The sequence below is a fragment of the Diplotaxodon limnothrissa genome, linkage group LG18 (assembly GCF_057381915.1).
Source record: "Diplotaxodon limnothrissa isolate DT_005_m linkage group LG18, D_limnothrissa_male_GT1.1, whole genome shotgun sequence".
Taxonomy (NCBI): Eukaryota; Metazoa; Chordata; class Actinopteri; order Cichliformes; family Cichlidae; genus Diplotaxodon; species Diplotaxodon limnothrissa.
In genome coordinates this window covers 20,561,103-20,582,460 of record NC_140613.1, presented here as the reverse complement: position 1 = coordinate 20,582,460, position 21,358 = coordinate 20,561,103, and the positions used below count along the sequence as shown (strand labels likewise).

The following is a 21,358-nucleotide window of genomic DNA, read 5'->3' as shown; positions in this document are numbered from 1 at the left end:
TCAGCGTGAGTTCCCACTGAAGTCTGGAGAGCCACACATATTTGATAAGATCAAACACACTAGAAAAACAGTGCAGTCTTTTGGTTGTGCCTTGTAACAGTAACATCCCAAAGGCTGTTAATCAGAGAATGGATTTCCTCATTCTAACGCTGCTTAGATGTTTATCTAATAGATAAATTGGGTATTCTCTGTTTCTCACCTTTCAGACTATGTCCGCTCATGTAAAGCTCTATTAAATTATCACCATTGAATGCTTGGAGCTTAAAAAAAGACAGGATAAATAAATAAATCAGTTACGATTGATATTGTCCTTAACGGAAATCACACACACACACACACACACACACACACACACACACACACACACACACACACACACACACACACACACACACACACACACACACACACACACACACAATCTCAGCTTAATTTAGAGTTGTGGTCGTCATAACAAGTGAGTAAGTAAACTACAATTCTGTGTTTAAAATAGTAGGAAACCAAAAACACCCCAAAAGAGTTAAAATAATGATAAACCCTTGCGGGCGTCTGCTTTACAGACATGTATTATTACACTTAATTTAAAAAATTCCCACTCACAGCAGAGGCATGATTCTCTGAGGCCTAATAAAGGTTAAACACATGCTGTTTTACAGCTGGCTGTTGTTTTAACACACTGAAATTATGATAGAAAGTCAATGGATAATCCAAATTTGGGTAATCAAGGTTATCAATCACTCTGCTTGTCAGGGTAAGCAGTTACATTTACAATATATATTTTTTAAACTAAGGAACGGAATTTTTTTTAAAATGATTTAACCTTGTTAGCTCAGCAGTTGAGTCCCTATAGCTCATGGACAGATTATCAGTTATGATTTAATTTCCTCCAGATGTCCTCCTATATTTGAACTGATATTGTGTTAATCTCGACTATTATGCTGTAAGTGGCTTTGCAAAGAAAGGAGATTTTTCCAGTGCTGTGGTTCAGCAGAGGGCCTTATCGGCCAAGAACAAAACTGCCTATAGGTTATTAGGCAGCTATACTAACTTTATCTTTAGTGGAGACATAGAAGGTTATTGAGTTTCATTAATATGTATGATTCCAAAATATAGCCTCAAAAGACTCTGGCTGTGTATCTGCCAAGTAAATGCTACATGTTATTTAGTTTTGGGTTCATTTTGTTCTATATTTTTGATGCATTAGGTTCACCGCTGCTGCCACCACCACAGCGCATTTCTGACTCAGCTTACCCCTCTAATTGATTTGACATGGTAGATCCAATATCCTTTTCATGATAGTCGAACTTTAGTGTAATAACTTACTATCTCCCCCATTCTGCTTTTATGGACGTATAATGTTTCCACATGTTCTGTGTCCATTGGATTTTTTTTAAACAGAGGGTCTTATAGAGTGACTAAAGATATGTTGAGCCACATGCTGTGGGAGTGAAAGGACCAGAAAGATTGCACCAAGTTGGGATGTAAGTGAAATAACGATACAACAATCTCTGTGCCCCCATCCATTGTTTCTCCATTTAACAGTCAATAAATAAATAAATACGTTTATTATTAAATGAAATTAGTTTCATTTAGTTGAGATTTTCACAGTGCTCCTCAGGATCATCATCATGTTTAGGTAAATATTCACAAATATAACGGTGATCACTGCATTGCACAGAAAATGTAAGTTATGATGTTGCCTAATATTGTTTTGACCAATCAGTCATTCAATTCAGCAGACTGAGGTGTCCCATAAGCTCAGTCACCCAATGTATAACGTATTCCTGGGGGGAACAGAATAATAAAAAATAAAAAAAAAATAAATAAAATCGCCATTTCTTGTAATTATTTTAAAAACAACAACAACAACTCAAGCTTTAGAAAAATCAAGTGATCCAACATGTGGCTCAGGGTGTCCCTAATGCAGCATTTGCACGGATGTGTTACACTGCTCCGCGCTGCATTCATTGTTAAATTACTGCAACGATTACATGACAACTTATAACTTATTAGAGCTTATTACGGTGTATGTGAAGAAACTCCTAGAAAAAGATAAAAAAAAAAAACCCAACTAGACTCCCCCTTCTATAATAACAACAACACCAAGAAAATGTCCATAAAAATATCTATATGTATAAAAAAAATGTGTTTTTTGTTGAAATAAGGTTATGATTGACTGTGTTAACTGATTTGATTTTAAAGTACTCATTGCGAACTCTCAAGGTAGCAGAAAACTTAGATGACTTCAAAAAGAATCGTCAGATTTGTAAAATCTAACCGCAGTCGAGCTGCTTCTGTAGGCTAATCGTCTCGCGCTGTTCATTTGAGGCCCAGCAGTGGCATCATCATCTCAGCAGAGCCAGGCAAGAACTATTAATCGAACAGATCTGGTGAATTTGTTTTGTTAAGAGTTGCTCTCGCTGTGAGAAGTTTCACGCACAGAAGCCTGTGACGTGACAAGCTGACCTCGTGAGGTCAGTCCAAAGACAAGAGAGGGCCCGACGTCCAATCACACAGCTCCCCCTGGCCCTGAACGTCCGGATCTTTGACCAATCAGCATGCGCGCGGTAGAGTCAGAGGGGACGGCGAGCACAGATAAAATGTTTAACTTCAATCCATCCTCGCACAGCATCTTCATAGTCCCCGCAGGACTGCCAGGGCAACCAGCACTTTGATTTAAACTCACCCCTCAGCCCACATCGATCACCGGAAAGCAACCAGTAACTCTTATGAGGAATTCGGTGCGCTGCGGTCGAGGCAACCTGTTACTCAACGAATGCAAAGAGGGCGTCTAAACTAACAAAAGAAGGAGCGTCTTGTTGGATTAAAATCTACCAAGGTAGCTACGTTAAACGTGTGAAGCGACCTGACAGAAAGTCAGGAAACATGACAGCACTTGCAGGAGGTTTACCGAGGATGATGAGGCCGACTCCCCATCAGAATTACCCGCGAGGAGGATACTCTCTAGAAGGTAAGAAACCTCATCCAGCTGCTACTGCTCGCACATCTAAAACTAAACTTCAACTTAAAGCAAAAAAACTTGAGCAAAGGTGGAAAAAGTGACTGCGGAACATCTTTAAAACTGTAAAAAACCAAAACCAAAAATAAACAAAACAAAACGAAAAACAAAAACTTGACTTTAAATGTCTGTTACTGGAGAGAAAGTCTGACTGCGCTATATGGTGATTGGTTTTGAATTTGTAATATTTCATGTCTATTTTATGCCTACTATTTAAGCATAAGTGTAGTTTTTGTGTCTAAATGTAACCTTTAAAAAACGATGTGTTTAATAACACAGTTGTCCAGCTGGCCAATATATATTTTATAAATGCTTTTACATATTTCACTGCTCTTATTCCAACATAGCCTGTCACATGAGAGTTGTGAGGAGTTGTTGTTTGTTTATTTATTTTATACATATACAGTTTCCAAAGTGTTTTGCTGAAAAGATAAGAGGCAAGTTGTCTAGTTTTCAGGTGTTTCACAAACTAAACCTCTTGTTGTCTATAGTCTCGACTCCGTTAGGACAGGGTCGGGTCAACCAGCTCGGTGGTGTCTTCATAAACGGCAGACCTCTTCCCAACCACATTCGACATAAAATAGTGGAGATGGCCCATCACGGTATCCGGCCGTGCGTCATCTCCCGTCAGCTGCGGGTGTCCCACGGCTGCGTCTCCAAAATTCTCTGCCGGTACCAGGAGACGGGTTCTATCAGACCGGGGGCCATCGGAGGCAGCAAGCCGAAGGTGAGAGACGGGACGGCTAATGTTGTGTCTGATTATTATTCAAGAGCCAGTGTCCACAGGTTATTTCAGCAAAGCTTTTCAGAACACGCTCAGACAACACATTCCCGTCAAAATAAAAATCTTCACTGTTGTTAAACTCACAGATTTAATAATCTGGAAATTTGCAATCGTTATTAAAAAATTCAACAGCTGATATTAAACCCCCCCAACCTTTTCTTTTTTAGACATTCAGCCAAAATAAAACGTGTGTCTAGAAATATGTATATGTATATATATATATATATATATATATATATATATATATATATATATATATATATATATATATATATATATATATATATATATAAAACCCTTATTTAAAATATGATTTCTCCCTTTTCCCACCGAAGCAAACCGCTTCTCCAGAGATTGACAAGAAAATCGAAGAGTATAAGAGAGAAAACCCGGGAATGTTCAGCTGGGAAATTAGGGACAAACTACTGAAAGACGGAATCTGCGACAGAAACAACGTCCCCTCAGGTACAGACAATTATAAAATATTGTAACTATAACCGGAAGGAACGATGTGGAAAAATCATTTCATCTTCCCCGCTTAAAAGTGATGGGATCATTTTAATCAACAAAAACGAGCGCAAAATTTGTTGGTGTAAGGGATTCTGAACATTTTTTTGTTAATTATTTGATAATGAAGTATTTTTTTTAAAGAATGATTTTACTTTTTTCTTTCTTTCTGTAACTTATCCGAACTTTTCCGTCTGACTCAGTGAGCGCCATCAGCCGCGTCATGCGCTCCAAATTCGGCGGAGCTGGTGAGGATGAGGAGGAGGATGAAGAAGTCGTGAAGAGGGCGATGGAGGAAAACGAGCCACGGACGAAACACAGCATCGATGGCATTCTGGGAGATCGATGTAAGTTCTTCATTTATGATTTCAATGCGCTGTGTGCTCATGTTACTGTCCAGGAGAATGTTGATAAAGAAAAAAAAATTAAGAAACGAATTTGAGTAGAAAAGTAAGATCTGGTTGTTTATGGCTTTTAAATGTTTAATTGTGTGTGGTCGGTTTTGTTGTCTGTAGCTTATGAGCAAGGCTTTTCAGGCTGGTGAAATCCGCTTGTGCTTTGCCGTTTGTTTGTATCAGAAAGAAAATGAATAATAATAATAATAATTTCGATATTACTTTCTGGAAATGTTTGAATTTTTAAAATCTCAGATGCTCACGCATGCGCATACACTTGTGAGAGTTAAACAAATAGTTTTTTCAAAATCAAACATTTGTGTAACTCCCAGGCCTGAGAATTTATTTCTTTTTTTAAACACTTAATCGGACACTGCGAATGAACTTCTGAGCACAAAGCATTGCGAGTCCATTTAGAGTCACACCTCGGTATGACGCACAAAAAAGCCAAACTCCAGTGAGCGGCTCAGTGGTGTACAATAAAATGCCAGGCTCTTTCAAAATAGGGAAAGAAAGGGAGGAGGAGAAAAAAAAGCTGCGCTGACAAAAGGCCGGGAGAAGACATTATGAACCCGCAATGAGCGATGAATTATTCAGGGACACCAACAGGCCCAGTGCGACCTGGTTTATAGACTCCTCCAAAAAAGTGCCAGTTTGGAGGATTTCGTCAGTGTTTACAGAACAAATCACATCAAAGGGGAAAAAAAGGGAAGAAACCAGAATCAGACAATCACCTGTTGATTTTCGACCTGTTGAGGACTGAAATGAAACTGTTGCTATTGGAGACGTGATTGAATTTATAGTTGCTACACGAGGAGTAATTATGCTGCTGTTTTAGCCTAAATAATGCAGAGTTTCCTAATATATTTCTGTTGAAATGCGAACTCTTGTTCTATTTTACCAGACGGGAATTCTTCTAAGAGGAGAAAATAAAATTAACATTGAGTTAACGCATTCCGCAGCTCACAAAAGGCTCGCAGTTTTGTGAAATGTGGAGATGTGTTAAATTCACGCCAGTCAAATCGAACGGTTCCGTTACTGTTGCGCACGGAGCTTTTATCGCCGCTTTTTGTCTTTGCGCAGCGAGCATGACGCCTTCAGCGAGCGAGCGCAGGGAAACTCTTCACTCTTCACTAGATTAAACCCGAACCCTTTTATTTCTCTCCACTTTCATCCCAGAAAAAGTCCGCCCCTTTCCTTTCCGCCTAGGGCGCATACATTTAATGGAGTGACTGTGGGCACTTCCCTCCACCAGACGAGGAACATCCACAGTATTGATCAGGCCAGCTTGCTTGTTAAACTTCTTCAACTCATTTGTAAGGGAAGGGGGGGGGGGGGGGGGGGGGGGATACAAAATAAAAATCCGATTAGATTCTGATCGTAGATGGATACACCAGCAAATTATGATTTCATACGCATAATTTCTTCTTGACCCTGATTTGCTTCATCGCCCCAAGCCGAAGACCTAGTTGTTTAAATATGTTTAAAATGTAATTTGAATGATTTTTAGGAATTGTTTTAATTGTCAGAACAAAATAAACAAATAAATAGAAGTTTCTCCTTTCTCTCTCTCTCCACCAAATAGGTGACATCCTACACGCAATCATCTTTAAAGCACATTTCTCTATTGAGAAAAGTACAATTTCATTCTTGTCTCTTTGTGGAAGTAGTTGAGTTTTTCTTCTTTCCCCCCTCTTTTATGAGACTTCATTAGAATGTGAAAAGGGTGGTTTGGGGACTGAGAGAGTGTCTTCTGGCCAAATATTGATTAAGTAGGTGTTTGTAGAGGCTATTGTTGTGGTAGAGAGAAGCCTGTTGCTCTCTGCCCCTTTCTCTTCTACCACTATTGTTGGCTTTCCTTAAGTGCTAAGATCAAAGCTGACTCATTTAGATTTATTTGTCTGGGAAAAAAAGGACTGCTAAGGTTTGTGGGTTAAAGTATATATCAGGAAGGCCAATGGCATTGGTGAGTGGCTGGAACATTGTGGGAAAGGGTTTGATTGTTCCATTTCCTGCATAAGTGAAAGTAGACTTGACAAAGTTTAAACAGCGCGTACGGTTGAGCAAGTTGGTTTACAATTTATATATATGTGTGTATATATATTTGTTAATAAAGCAGTCAAGCAACTCATTGTATCTTGGGTGTGTGATATTTACAGGAACACTGAATTGTGCAACGCTGTTCTTGTTCTTGGGATGTGTTAATTGATAGCATCCTTTCCTCCATACTCTTAGCACTTTAGCCTTTAGCGTCATACAATTAATTAAAGTAACCAAAGTCATCGAAGCTAGAGCAGCAAGTCTTGCAGGATCCATTTATGGCAGTGGGGTGAAAGGCAAAAAGAAGAAGAAGAAGGAGGAGGCGGGGGGGAAGAAAGCTCAGAAATACAAACAGTCAAAGGGATAACTTTTCTTTAAAAAGGGAGTCCCGTGGTGCCAAAATGAATGAGCTCAGTTCTTTCAAATCTGCCATGGTGAACGCAGTCAACATGTAATAATTGGTTTCATTGAGGTGCATTCCAACAATCTGCTGCCATTCTCCTGCCTCTATTGTCCAGAGGCAGGCAAATAGCCAGAGGGACAGGAGGAATCAAGTGCTGACAAAACATGAAAGATTTAGCTGCTTTTGTCAAAGGAGCTGAGTAGGACTTTGTTTGTGTAAATAAACTGGGTTACTGGCTCCCTGTGATTTTGGCATGGCTTTTGAATGAGGGGGAAATTTGGAGAGCGAGGAGAGCAGAAAGTCTGCAACTGCGTTCAGGCCTGTGCCGTATTTTAAAGCGGTCAGAAATGCGTATGTAATATAGGTTGATCTGAACCGCCAACAAAGGAGAAGCTATTGCAATAACAAACTTCCGCACGTAGCCGGCTACATACAGGCTCTTTAATCCAATTTTCAAGTTTCATAACTTAGGCTCTCATGAGGCATCTAAGTATATAAACAGATAACATTTCGGGCACACACAGGGAACAGAGGCATCCAGGCAACATAGCAATAACCCTTAACTGTAAACAGAGAGAGAGATTTTGTAGAACATGCGACTGGAGTTTTGGAGGAGACAGGAGACAGAAGGCCTCAGTGCAACCAGAGGAATGTCTGCTATAGCCACATTTCCATTTTCCTCTCAGGGCTGGATAATGGAAAAATTTATATGTGGGGCTCACTCTGTGTTTTCCTGTGTTGAGAGTGCTTATGATGCTTATTTATCCTGTTAGACTGCTGGGAAAACAGCCCAAATTCATAGATGGATGGGTGGATAGATACTTCTTTGCCCTTCTACTCTACTTAAAATACTCAGCACTTTCACATTTTGCTAGTCGGCACCACTCTCAACGCTCTCTCCTGCTCCAAAAAAGAATGGAAAAAATCCACACTGGCTGATCTGCAACTGAATGCAGACTCTATGCTTCATTAAAGCCTCTTTCTCTGTTGGCACCCACATTGTGATCCTCCAATATTAATTCAAAGGACAATTAATGAATGCGGGCCAACTTTGAAGTAATGGGCTGGGGTCCTGCCCTGAGCCGGCCCCTCGGCGCTGATGTACTCTCTGCATTCTCCCCACTAACCCCAAAGACACTGTGAAGTTACTGAAAAAGAAGCATCGAGCAATAGAAGGTCAAGGAGAGGAGCCCCAGTAGAAAAAGAGCTCTCTATTTTCTTGGAAGTATTAGCCAAGCAAAAGTCTGTGATGGGGAGGATAAAGGAGCGAGGAGAGAAAAGGGTCGGGAGCGAGGGGACTCTCCAAAGAAGAGCCACAATGGGATAGTTAATTGAGTAAAGCCAGACAGCGTTGTCAATCACTTAACTTTGTTTAGCCTCAGGTTTTGTGAAGCAGTTTCATCCAGCACATTGCACATTACGGACGTGCCAACGCAACTCTGCTGCTGTTTTGATTTATTTCTTTTTCTCACTCTGAACAAGGAAGACAACATTTTTTTTAAGTAAAGAAATGTGTGTTCTAGTTTCCAGCTTATTTCCTACCATTTAAGTAAAAATAAATAAATAAATCATAGACATTTGTAGGGTCTGAAAAATTAAAGTGTGGAATGTGTTGATGGTTTTTCTCTCTGAGTATCTGTGCAGTTTTGTTGCAGGGTCAGTGGCGAGGCTGACTCCGCTGCGGTGCTGTGTGTGTGAAAAGGTCAGGGGCTAACCTGGGGTCACTTCACTGTTAAAACTATCAGGCCCCAGGAAATGAGGTTATGATAATGTTTGGGAAAAGCTGTCAACGGACAAACCAGTGTCAGGATGTTACACCGAAGGATCCATGACGCACAAATAACCTTCTTTTTGTAACACGTACATCTTTCCTGCATCCGAGAACCATATTCCGGCTGTCCTGCGTCAGGTAATTGGTTCGGGTGTCTGTTTTGCCTAACAGGGCAGAGCTGATGGGGAGCTCTGCTGGTTGGTCTCTGTGTGACTGGAACGTGCGGCAGACTGGCCTGTTGCTGCAGCCCTGCGTGGGTTCTTTGCAGTTGCTTTGTCCGTGCCACCGTGAAACTGTCACCTAACTGCACTGCGGTGGAACTAAATAATAACCACCGCACACTGGGCACACATAATAGCCACGCAGGGCCATTTGTGCTTTTTTTGTCACCCTCACCGATATTAGACAGAGATACATCTTTCAACTTCATATTGCCGGCTATTTCTTTGTCCGTTAAGTGCTAACCTCCTCCGCTTATTCGCTCCATTTTTTTTTCTATGTCCATCACATCATCATCTCTCACTTTTTCTCCCCCCCCCCCCTTTTTTTTTTTTCTTTCCCAGGCAGCTGCGGGTTCCTGGGGGCTCTTTAGCAAGTCAAGTGAGCAGCCCACTCACTCCCATTTCCCCCTTAACTGTTAACCCCAGCTGAGCCCATAAGCTGTCAGTTAACCATTCTTTCCCTCAGTGCATCTGCTCGCTCTGGCTCTATGTGGCATGCCACTATTTTATTCAGTGGCCCACTCGCACTGTGCTCTGTGGCCTGAAAGGGCCACATCTACTTCCTTGGGCAAATAGCTAGTTCATTTGTCTCTTCTGCCCTTTGTTTTGTGTTGCGAACACATGTCACCAGCTCAATTACCTTCTCTATTAACAGCCCCTGGAGGACGGGCTAAGCCAGCCCCTATCAAGATGAGACTATAAACTGCCACATATGCTCTGCTTCGCTTTCTCTTTCCTCTGTGTTTCCTCATCCCCTCGTTTCCCTCTTCATTTGAGACTTTCTCGTCTTTTTTGATTTCTTACTTTATTCCTTCCTTCAGTATGTACTTTGAGTCTCTCTCACACTTCTCTCTCCACCTCTTTGGTTTGTTTCTCGTTTCAAAGTGCATGTGTGTAAATTTATATGCATGTATGAGCGCAGTGTCTCTTCATATTAACATCTCTTGAAAGGGTAAGTGGAGGGGGGGGGGGGGGGGGGGGTGAATGCTTGGCAAGGCAAGCCCTGGCCGAGGTAGTTTCTGCAATACACAAGAGCAGCCTTTATTCCTGACAGTCGAAACCCTCTCTTGGGTTTTTTTGGCTTGTTTGAGGCACTCCTGCTGCAGGTGAAGCTAATGGAACTGGACATTCCCCAAGTTCACATCTGTGACCCTCTGGAGTTTATCTTCCCTGCCTGTCAGTCTCCTCTCTCGATCAATATGTGGTTGGGTTTATCTTGCATGGTGGGTCTGCAGCACTGTCCTTGCCCTCTGCATTTTATCTGCCTGCACGCTCGTCTGTGAATACACTTGTTTTTTTTTTTTTGTTTTTTGTTTGTCTTGAATTTCTGATCAGGGAAAGGAACCTGTTGAATTCACTTGTTGAGCTCCTTAAACTGCGATAAACACAGTCATATCTGTTCTGCTATCTGAACTAGCTTCTTATTAGTTTATTACATCTTGCTCTCTTTTGAAACAACTGTTTCGTGGATTATTCTTCAGCAACCTCAATTTCCGCTTGTGGGATAATAATCTATCTTTCTGTTAGGATGCCCGTCAGAGCCAGAGCCAAACTGTGAGGAGCGATGGAGTATTTTCAGCTCCCCGGTGCTTTAGCTCCAGCGTAAAATTTGATTTGGGTGTTTAAGTAAGGAGGTCGAGGCCTTCCTTTGTGCGGTTAGTATCCTCTTCTGTCGTTTTGTTGCAGGGAATGTGTGGGAACAAGCCTGCTTCTGCATCAGCATGCCTTAAAAACTGATGTCAGTGCAGGAAAGTGTTTTAAAAAAAAAAGTCAAAGATGCAGATGCAATGATGGGAGAGCAGAAGACAAGAGCAGTGAAGTAAATTGATGAGATTTAAGGGACAGGTCCTAAAGAATAACCAGCACCCCAATTTGCCTTAGCTTGGCACCCAGCACGCCTTCCCCATCATCTTCTTCAGGTGCCTTCAGCCTCCCATCTCCTCACCATGTCAACCCTTCAACTCCCCATCCCCCAACTTTGTGCCCCTCAGGCCATGGAGGGAGGGGATGAAGGGGTGCTCCCCTGCTGTGCCCCTCCACAGCCCTCAGTAGCCCTTCTCCAGACTCCTTTGTGCCCCCCCCCCCTTTCTCCCTCCCACTCTTCATTCCCCCACTCAGCCCCTGGCTCTACAGCCCCCATCTCACCCTTCAGCCCCCTCCACTCCCCTGCTGGGCAGGTGACAGGCCCCTGAATGCGGGCCCGGGCGTCCCTGATGGCTCCTACAGATGGAGCGTGGTAATCGGTCCAATAGAGCCCTGCCACAGGCTTTTCCCTGCAAAGATACAAAGGCCTGGCCACATAACAACACCCCCCCCCCCCCCCCCCCACAAAAAAAAAAGAAAGACAGTGAGAGAGGAAGAGAGAAAAAGAGAGAGAGCATGCTAGAGGATGACAAAAGCAACACTGTCATTTACCATTAAGGACACTCTGTGACGGACTGTTTTCTTAGTAGTTACTAATAATAAAAACAGGGAGGGAAAGGAGAAGGAAAGACAGAAATAAAAGGTAAAAGGGTGCAGGCGAGGAGATCCACCCCCAACCTTGTAGTTAACATGATATACAATGCCAATGGGGAGCTTTCTCCTCTGAGGAGTTTTATGAGTTCGCCTTCCCTCCCTCAAGAATTTTTTGCGTTTCTTTGCCGTCATTCATTGTCTTTTTTTTTCTTTCCTTCTCTGTTCGCCCATTATTAAAATGGTAATGGCACTGGATATAGCTGTGCTCGCTTCCTCATCTTGAGATGTACTCTCCTCAAGTTGCTGATTTATAGAAAATGCACAGAGAAATACAAAATAAGTTTCCTTTTATAAGCAAAGTTTTACTTTAATCCAAAGTCTCTCTTTGTGTCGGACATGTATTTTACATATAAAATGTGCTTCAGTGCGTCTCAGGCCAAACTTTACCTGGAAAAAAACAACACAAAAAACAGCCCATGCTCAGAGTTGCACTTTCCAAACCTATTGAAGCATCCAACCAATCACTGATCGCCTATACACCTACGTGGCACCCTCAGTCCAAATGTAATAAAGAGCTCTTCTCAGCATCAGAATCTTGTGTGCTGGCGGTCCTTATCACAGCAGCATTCCCTCAGGCCAAATCCGTGTGTAATGCCTGGTCAGACACACACTGGCAACCAGCACAAACATTTCCTGCTTGGCTCCAGAGGCTCCAGAGACTCCAGAGGCGAGGGGAGATCTCTGCCTCTAGCCCCCACCCCCTCCTTGTTGTCTGACTTGGCACTTTTTAATTAAAGCTTTAAATCTGAAGGGCAGAGGGAGAATGTCTGTCTGTTTGGGGGGGAATAGCCAAGCTTCGGTCTTCTGCTGAAGCCTTTCTGCTGCTTACACCTGTCCGTCTGGTTTTGAGCCACTTATTTCGTCTCCCTCGGCGTAGAGGTGTTTGCTGCATAGTTTGAGTGTCGAAAAGGTGCAGTGAACCCTCCTCATGAGCTTTAAGGGGTCCCTCTGGGGTGGATTTGGAAGTGGATTCCAACTCTGTCTTATTTCCATCTGTTTTTGACACATTGTCACAGTCTACATTCACCGAGTGAAAACCCGTAGCTCAGGCGCAGCAGATGCATGTTTGTGAGTGTGCATATGAGTGAGAATGATGGTGGGGGGGGGGGGATTGCACACACGTAATGGTGGACAATGGAAGACTGTCACGCTAGTTTGTGGAGCTTAATCATTATTTAATAGATGGGCAACCTCCCCCTCAAAATTCAGAAATGGTTGTCTATGGTCTCAAGCATTCAATGATTCCCTTCTTCTGCTGAATTAGGTCCCAATGGCTGTCTCCCAGTTACCCAGTTGCTCTCTCCTGCCCTCAACTGAACAAACAGATTAAGAAGCACCTGCAAAAGGCTGACTGCCTTTCACTATGGGACCCTATCGGCATAGGACACAGCATGGCTAAGACTGGAAGAGACACAGTGTCCCAGGGAATGGATACCCCAGAGAGATGTAGTCCTCTTTAATCCATGTTCAAGCAGCCTCTGGCTTTTGATCCCCTCAGGAACCACTGAGGAGTTTAAGGGAGCAGGAGGATACAATCTAAAGTGGCTCTGCACCATGTGTTGCACTCAGCACAATCTATTGTATCAGATCCTGCTATTGTACCCCAGCTTAGTATTTACTATAGTGTTTCATTCTGTGTCAGCCTGACTCCTCTGAATATCGAATTAACACAGAGTTTGTTTCCTGATCCCAGCCAGTCACTCAGACGAGGGCTCCGATGTGGACTCCGAGCCGGGTCTGCCTTTGAAGAGGAAGCAGCGTCGGAGTCGGACTACCTTCACGGCAGAACAGCTGGAGGAGCTGGAGAGGGCTTTCGAACGCACGCACTACCCTGACATCTATACGCGAGAGGAGCTGGCTCAGCGGGCCAAACTCACCGAGGCTCGAGTTCAGGTTAGACCCACGCACGCAAAAGTTTTGGAGACCTGAATCTTGACAGTATAGCAGTGTGTCAGTCCGTCATGACTTTGTGTCACATGGGCATTAAATAGCCTTGAGATGTTGCCACGCATTCCTCACAGCTATTAGACATGTGTTCCTCTAAAAACCCTTGACCCTTTGCCCCTGCACATGCAGACAGACAAAATGCAGATTCACTACAGCCACCGTGTGTGAAAACAGTGTCCTATTTTTGGCAAACTCCTCAAAAAGCGCTATGTTAAGATCATCAAATATCACAAAATAGACTCTTGTTTAAGACGGTTTCCTAATTATAGGGTTTAACAACCGTAACAACCCTCCAGCCTTATCTGAACCCAGCGACCAGCCATGGCACACAAAGCAGTAATGTGTGTCATTTCACTTCACTTTACAAATGTTAAGATCTCTGTCAGTTCAGCTCCTTGTAATCACACCGACTGGCCTGGCATGTGCACATATACCTTCACTGGCCTGATGGCAAACCCTATTGGGTTAGGAGAAAAATAAACACTTGCCTATGTTACTCTCTCAGGTGTGGTTCAGTAACCGAAGAGCCCGGTGGAGGAAGCAAGCAGGGGCTAATCAACTGATGGCGTTCAACCACCTCATCCCTGGTGGTTTCCCCCCATCAGCTATGCCCGGTTTGCAACCCTATCAACTGTCAGACAGCCCCTACCCTCAGACTTCTATAGCTCAAGGTGAGCATAGCTGAACGAATCTGAGCATACCTGAGTAATGATTTTGCAGATTTCTTCTTATCGCACATGTTTGTGTTTTTATAAGAATAATCGGATTTTAAATAAAATGTTTCATCTAATTTTATCCAGCAGCTTCTGAGCAGCCCAGCACAGTCCACCGACCGCAGCCTCTACCACCCACCTCTGTGCACCAGAGTGGGCTCAGCTCCTCAGCCAGTTCCCAGGATGGGAGCTCTGCGTACTGCCTGTCTTCTGGTCGACACGGCTTCTCAGGATATTCAGAAAACTTTGTGGCCCCAGCAGGACACACCAACGCCGTCAACCCGACCATCAGCAACAGCCTCTCACCGCAGGTCAGTCTGCCAATCTGTTGTTAAAATACACAGCAATACATTTATCGCCAAGTTATTGTACTTCTGCATAAACAAACATTAATTAGACTGAAATACAAGCACACACCTATCCACACATAGCAAAAAAAGAAGCAGTCCTTCGCTGCGGTTCGAGAAGTCCACCATATGTTGGAATAATGACACACGAGCACTCGCACTTCTGTGTGTGGCCTCATAGACAGCTTTGCAGCGACACAGATGACACCTTGTTAGGCTAAAGAACTCGGTAGCTTTTCATTTTTGTTTATTCCGACGGGTAGCTTGATGAATTTAAAATGTGGCAAACGTCAGTCTTTGGAGGGGCAGAAAGGACCAGACGTGAGGAAGGATGTACGGATGTCGGATGATGACACAAATCAAAACTGAAAAGACAATTATGGTCGATTACACAGTCATCAGTGTCCATCAGTGGCTCCCTACCAGCTCAGAAGATAGACTAACAGGCGTAAAACGAGCTTTTAACTGCCACAAAGGGTGGCGGGCTCACATGCAATGCATGCTGAGTCTTAATTCCCATGAGAGAGAATCTCAGACTCCTGTCAGGCTCAGATAAAAAAACAGCTCCGGGCAGGTTTCTTACTTTGTGAATGCCTGAGGATGTATATACCGAGAAAAAAGAAGAAGAAGAGCTTTGTTGTGGCCACTGAGGTGCACAGTTAGAAAGCAGTAGGTGGCACCATTGTGGCTGAAGCTATAACTGACCACTTTGGCAAACATCTGAAACATCTGGTTTTAAATGCATTCAAAGTTAGTCATGTCTGCTAACTCATGTCTGCTGGTAGCAGCCTTCCTGTAACTGAGCTCATGCTTGTGGGCTGAGTTTCCTGCACCCACAGGGTCACCAATGGACTTTAACTCCAATAAAGAGGCCAAAGGTGCTGTGGCCTCATGGATGGTTTCAACATTAACCTTAGTGGGCCGCTCTGCATTTAAACGGACATCTCATCTTGCAAATCGGACGGCATGCCTCGAATGTTTTCTCAGTCTGGAATTGCAATCACTGAATGTTCCAGTGTCTTAATTGATTGGAATGAAGTAATCTAGCCCTTCGTAACAAGGTGTGTAATTTATGTAAATGACTCACTTTGTTGGCTAATTTGTTTTAATTTATGTATCCATTGCAGCTGTTTGAATGTACATTACAATGCGTTTTTCTCGATTTCAGATGAGGATAGAATTAATTTCCCGATTTTAACTTAATAAGGCAGAGAAAATGAGAATTTATTAAATTCTATGACATTGATAGTTAATACCTCAAGACCTCTCTGCACTCAGAAAACTTTACTTCTTCAGTTTCGTCATATAGCTACGTAGCTTGGTCAAATTTGTATCAAATCCTTGCTGGATTTATCCGTTTTTCTGACCTCCAAATTCGTCTATAATATCTGATCTACTCTACTGGATCCTTCAGACGTTTCGCGGTTTCATTCAACTCCAGATATGGAGAGGACCGTGGAGTTTTGATATGGATAAGGTTTACTTTAGATAGATGATATTCTTGTCTGAACAGTTAGCTCTGCTTTGGGAGTAGCGTTCACGCCAGTGGCTTCCCTTTCTCCTGTGTCTCGCTGCTGATCTGGTGCATACCAAAGCAATCCTTTCTCACCAAGGAAGCAAGCGGCCAGGATTTGCACCCCCCCGAGTCCTAATCTCCGGAACAACCTCAAAACAGACACATACTACCAGGACCTGATGCTGTTTCAGTTGGAGACAGAGAGGGCATGAGTACCTAGATCAGACAGAAAGCCATGCAAATACAACGCAAACTAACCTTTGCACACACATGGTGCATGCATTTCAACACAATCATGTGTACTATATGTTTTATTTTGTAAAGAAACACCACGTGGGGAAAAATGTTAAAAATCAGGCAGTCTGAGAACAAAATCTATTTTACAATAACAGACCAGAGAACATGAAAGACTCACAAGAACAAAACTGGATGAAGACACAATCAAGGAATCCTTAAATACAATTCGTAGATTCATAGCAAAAACATGCACGGGGAATATCTAAGATTAAGTATTCATTGGATATTGAGCTGCAATTTGGTAGGAACGGGGGAGAGGGATGTGAGAGTGTAAATGAATACCAACAGTGAGAAATCCATCCAAACTTTTCATACAGCGAAGAACGATGGGTGTGAAATTTGTCATCTCATTTTTTTTCTTTTTTCTGGGCTACATTACAATACAAATGATCTCACATGGCCAAAGACACAATAGCTTTAAGGTTGAAGGTACTGCGACATGCAAGGCCTAGTTTCATTCATTATTAATCAAATATTAACTAAAAAATAAAACGTCTTAATTACTAAAACATGACTGAATTGTATTGTTTGAAATCTACGTAAACAGAAGTTGAGATATCAGCCTTGCGTGTTCAAAAATATTTAGACTGCACAAATGGAAACTAAATACTAAAGGGGAAAAAAGAAAAAATATGTAAAAATAACTGAAGAAATTAAATAGTTTGAACTAATATAGCAGCTTTTAATCTTAACTAAGTTCAATTAAATGCATCGCAGTGCATTTCTGATTGACAAACGACTCATACAACAAGGGTGGAAAACAAGGTGCTGGCCTGCCATTTGAATTAAATGGAGTTCAGTGTCTTGTCCAGTATGTTGATAAGCTGGGGATCAAACTGGCAACCATGCCACTAGAAGACTGCACTTTTTATCACCTGAGCCACGGCCACCCTCGAAGCTGCCTCTGTAGCATACATGTGCGTGTGTGCGCCAACTGACTGTCCGCTGTGAAAGCCTTTGTTTTTTAAACCACTTGGCGCTACTCATTCTTTATCTTTTTCTTTTCAGTTAGACAGTTCCTGGTTTTGCTCTTGGCTTCGGCTCTGCGTCCTCCTACACGGACTGTAATTCTTGTTCTCCCTTTTTGTCCATTTTTAGACATTTTAATGACTTCACTTTGCCTCTCACGCAAACCTTTGTGCAGCTGTTCCCGGTGGATCATTGATACCCCTACATCCCTGACATCGGAGCAAAAAACTGCTAATACACATACACGTGCGCATGCAAACACCTACTGCTGCATGCTTGTAGGAGATGTAGCGCTCAGACACATATGCAAACACACCCCACCCCTCAATCCCACCTAACCTTTGACCTCTTCGCCCTCACAAGGACACTGTGGTTTTTGTCTCAAGAGAAAGTGAGATGATTAAGGGAAAGTGAAAGCGTGAAAGTGAAATTTGCTTTTTTTTTTTTAGGCAGAATTTAAGCAAAAATAAACATCACGTTCTCAGCGTTTTTGTTTTTAAAATCAACACTGAGCAAATTTAGACACTTTCTTTTTTTGTTGGTTTAATTTCAAGGAAATGCTACGAGTTGGCTAGTGTAAACAATGAGAGAAAAATACTCCAATATTTTTATTAACCTGCTTCTGCAAATACGACATAAGAACTATAGCAGATTCCACTAGTGGGCTAAAGCTTTGGCCACTGTTAGCTTCCTATTCCAAATAAAGAGAACCATATGTGTGACGGAAGCTAGTAATAATGTATTTATGACAGTGAACGGGGGGAGAGAAGGAGCGCTTACACTTCAGCCCACCTGTGTGGAGTGGATAAAATGAGTGTATGATACTGCCTTGGGATTTTTCAAAATTTACTTTGCAATATATTTTATTTTGAAGGTCACGCTGTAAGTAGAAAATCTCTTCAATTAAATCCAGTTCCTGTTCTAAACAATCAAGACTTCCTCTGTCTGCCTTCAGGTGATGGGCCTATTGAATCCAGGTGGAGTACCACATCAGTCCCAGAGTGACTTTGCCCTTTCCCCATTGACTGGGAGCCTGGAGCCCAATGGTGGTATGGCTGCTAGCTGTCATGGTTCCCAGCGCCTGGAGGCTCTACCAGGCCTGACCAGCATGCCCGCCCTGCCTAGCACTCAGTCTTACTGCCCGCCCTCCTACTCCTCCTCAGCCTATGTGGACCACCACCCTTCCTACCAGTATGGACAGTACAGTCAGAGCAAGGTACAATGTAATTTTTTAAATTTTTGTTATAATATTGTAACAAAAACACTAATTCATACCGACTTCCAACCTGATTTAGGTTTGTTTAAAGGCCTAAACCATAACCTCTGCTTTAATTGCGCAGATCCTTCTGATGAGTGAGCTTCTCAAATCGCCCAGCACTGCGCTGAAATTACATTAAACTTTAGGGAATGCTTGCAGCGCGGTTACCTCAGTTTACATTACCATCATCGGGCTATCCACGTGGCCCGAAGCTTATCCCAGCACACACGTTTTCACTCACTGTCCTTTCGTGACCCCTGCGTATGATGAGCTTGCCCATCAAATCCTCAGTCTAGCTCACCTAGCCATGTAATGACCCCTGTGTAACAAAGATCGCCGCCAAAATGAAAGGACTCGTGTCTCGAAGTGCGTTTGACAGGCCAGAGGGGAGTGTGCAGTCTGCTGTTAGGCCTGATCTGAAGTACACTACCAAAATGTTGACTGGCCCATCAGTGGCAACATCTTGATGTCATTAATTTAGTCAGTCCTGGGAGGGACTCATATGTAGCTGGGGGGTGGGGGGGGGGGGGGGGGTGGGGGGGGGGGGGGGCAAATGGATGTGTGTCTATGTGTGCGCAGGCGTGTACGTGTATCTGCATAAAAGCAGGGTAAGAGGCTTTTTAACAGGGGGTGATTATGGCCCTTGGCAGGTCCGGATTAGAACCATGTGTCCCACTGGAGGTCAGATTTAGAGTTGTTATTGATCAGTGAAGCAGTGCCAGAGATCCAGGCTAAGGCTCTGTCTCGGCGCAGTGTAACCAACCTCACCAAGTACAAACTATGTCCAGACTTATTCTCAGAGCTTTCTCAAAGCTTCTCATTCCGAAGTTTACCAAAGGGTCCCAGATTTCTTTCCCACCTGCTCTCACCATCCCTCCCTACCAACATCACGTCTCACATTTAACTGTCCATTTCACACTTAAACCTCCATGAGATTTTCTGTTGTATGTAAATAAAATAAACAAATAAAATAAACTTTTTATGTTCCCCTTAGGTGCCTTTTATTATTTGAAGCTCCCAAGGTGGTGTGAAGAAGAGGTTTGCCAGGCCTCGCTGACATTTGTCACTGGAAAACACCACCAGCCGCTGCCTCTGACAACTTCCCCAGGACAGCAAGACATAGTGTGGGGGCTAAAGCGATTCAGACATTCTCCTTTGGCAAGAAGTGAACGTTCTGAGATGAAGGTGAAGTGATGAAGGTAGTTGTCTGGGATAATCAGAACCAAAGGCACGGTTGCTCTTGTTACCCGACACTTGCTTTGCTTGTGTGTCATGTCATGCTCCAAGAACCAAGCGCTGATCATTCACCATACTTCAAGAGGAAAAGTAGGAGGGCGGGGATATGAGAAGTAATTCCACTCAAGACCTTTTAGTATTTTTATTTTTTAAACATGTAGCAGAGATGCAAGCTAAGGTAGACTTCATAAGAACTTCTGCTCTTCTAAGAATGTCTTCATCAAAACTGTGTCATGGAAAATGATATTAACTGTAAATTAAGTAACTCTTTGGCGATCAACGTGTGACTACACCGGGAAAACCAGCAAGAACACATGAACTGAAGCCACGTGGAGTCATTGTGAATCCGCTGCAACCCAAAGAAAGTGCAATACAGTCATACCTCATGTAATGTAAATGAACGTGCATCAAATGTTCCCCAGTTATAACCTCAAAAACACACTCTGTCTTCGTAATGTCATTCATTTTGGGTTGTACGCACTGAGCAATCAGGGGAAGTCATCAAGCGATGAATGATAGAACATATAGTTGTGATGTCATTAAGCCAAAAAAAAAAGAAAAAAAAATTCTCTGCCAGTGAATACATTATTCAGTTTGACAGTTAATTTTTGCTTTTGCATGTGTTTAACTAGTTTTTTTTCTTTTTATAAGGAACTTGCAAATATTACTTCCACTTCCTATTTATTTAGTCTTCATGTGTCTTTTCTGTACGTCCTCCTGTACAAGCACATGTAAGTGCTTCAGTAAGTCTTACATAATGCTCATTCGTTATGTTTTTTTTCTTTTTTTACACTCTTCATTTACAATGGCGTAAAACTGTTTTGTTGGTAAAAACATTTTGTGTAAAATATAGCACTATTTACTATTTATAATAAACGCATAAAAGTGGACAGTTGTAACACTGAATTGTGTAATTTGTGGAATGCATTTAAAAACATAGGCATGGATAAACTGTTTATCTGCACCTATCTACAACAGAATAATATATGAATAAATCAGCCCCCAGAATCTTACTACCTTTACAGAGAATAAATTTGGGGGGGGGGGGGGGGACCTCTAAAAATGGTAAGAAGAAGGTTAAAAAGAATCTGATGGCGTAAAGCACCTTGGAGCGACTAAAAGTTCTTTCATAGTGTTTCATAGTTTCCTTCTTTGTTGTTTCCTACCTGCTTTTTAAAGATGGGGTGCATTTCTGGATCACTAAATCATAAATATATCTCCTTTCATAAACACTCCTTCACACCCTTTAATGACTAAAGCAGAGCTGCAGTAAATTATAAAAGCACAGAGTGGGGCATTAGTCAGTCACATGGCTATAGATGGTTTGGAAGACTTTTGGCTATCACCACTAAACAGAAACACACACACACACACACACACACACACACACACACACACACACACACACACACACACAC

The 21,358-nt window shown here is 42.6% G+C and overlaps 1 protein-coding gene across 2 annotated transcripts; it reads left to right on the top strand.

The window, feature by feature from the left end:
* The first annotated feature begins 2,886 nt into the window (after window positions 1-2,886).
* Window positions 2,887-19,716, top strand: pax3a (paired box 3a). Of its 2 annotated transcripts, none has more exons than XM_085378672.1 (9): window positions 2,887-2,971; window positions 3,511-3,746; window positions 4,139-4,268; window positions 4,514-4,657; window positions 13,351-13,550; window positions 14,110-14,275; window positions 14,408-14,628; window positions 18,402-18,662; window positions 19,699-19,716. In XM_085378672.1, exons 1-9 carry the CDS (start codon window positions 2,887-2,889, stop codon window positions 19,714-19,716), a joined length of 1,461 nt encoding a protein of 486 aa, XP_085234798.1. The 2 variants fall into 2 exon arrangements, with proteins under 2 accessions (XP_085234798.1, XP_085234797.1); XM_085378671.1 differs by having other exon boundaries at window positions 14,405-14,628.
* Window positions 19,717-21,358: the final 1,642 nt, after the last annotated feature.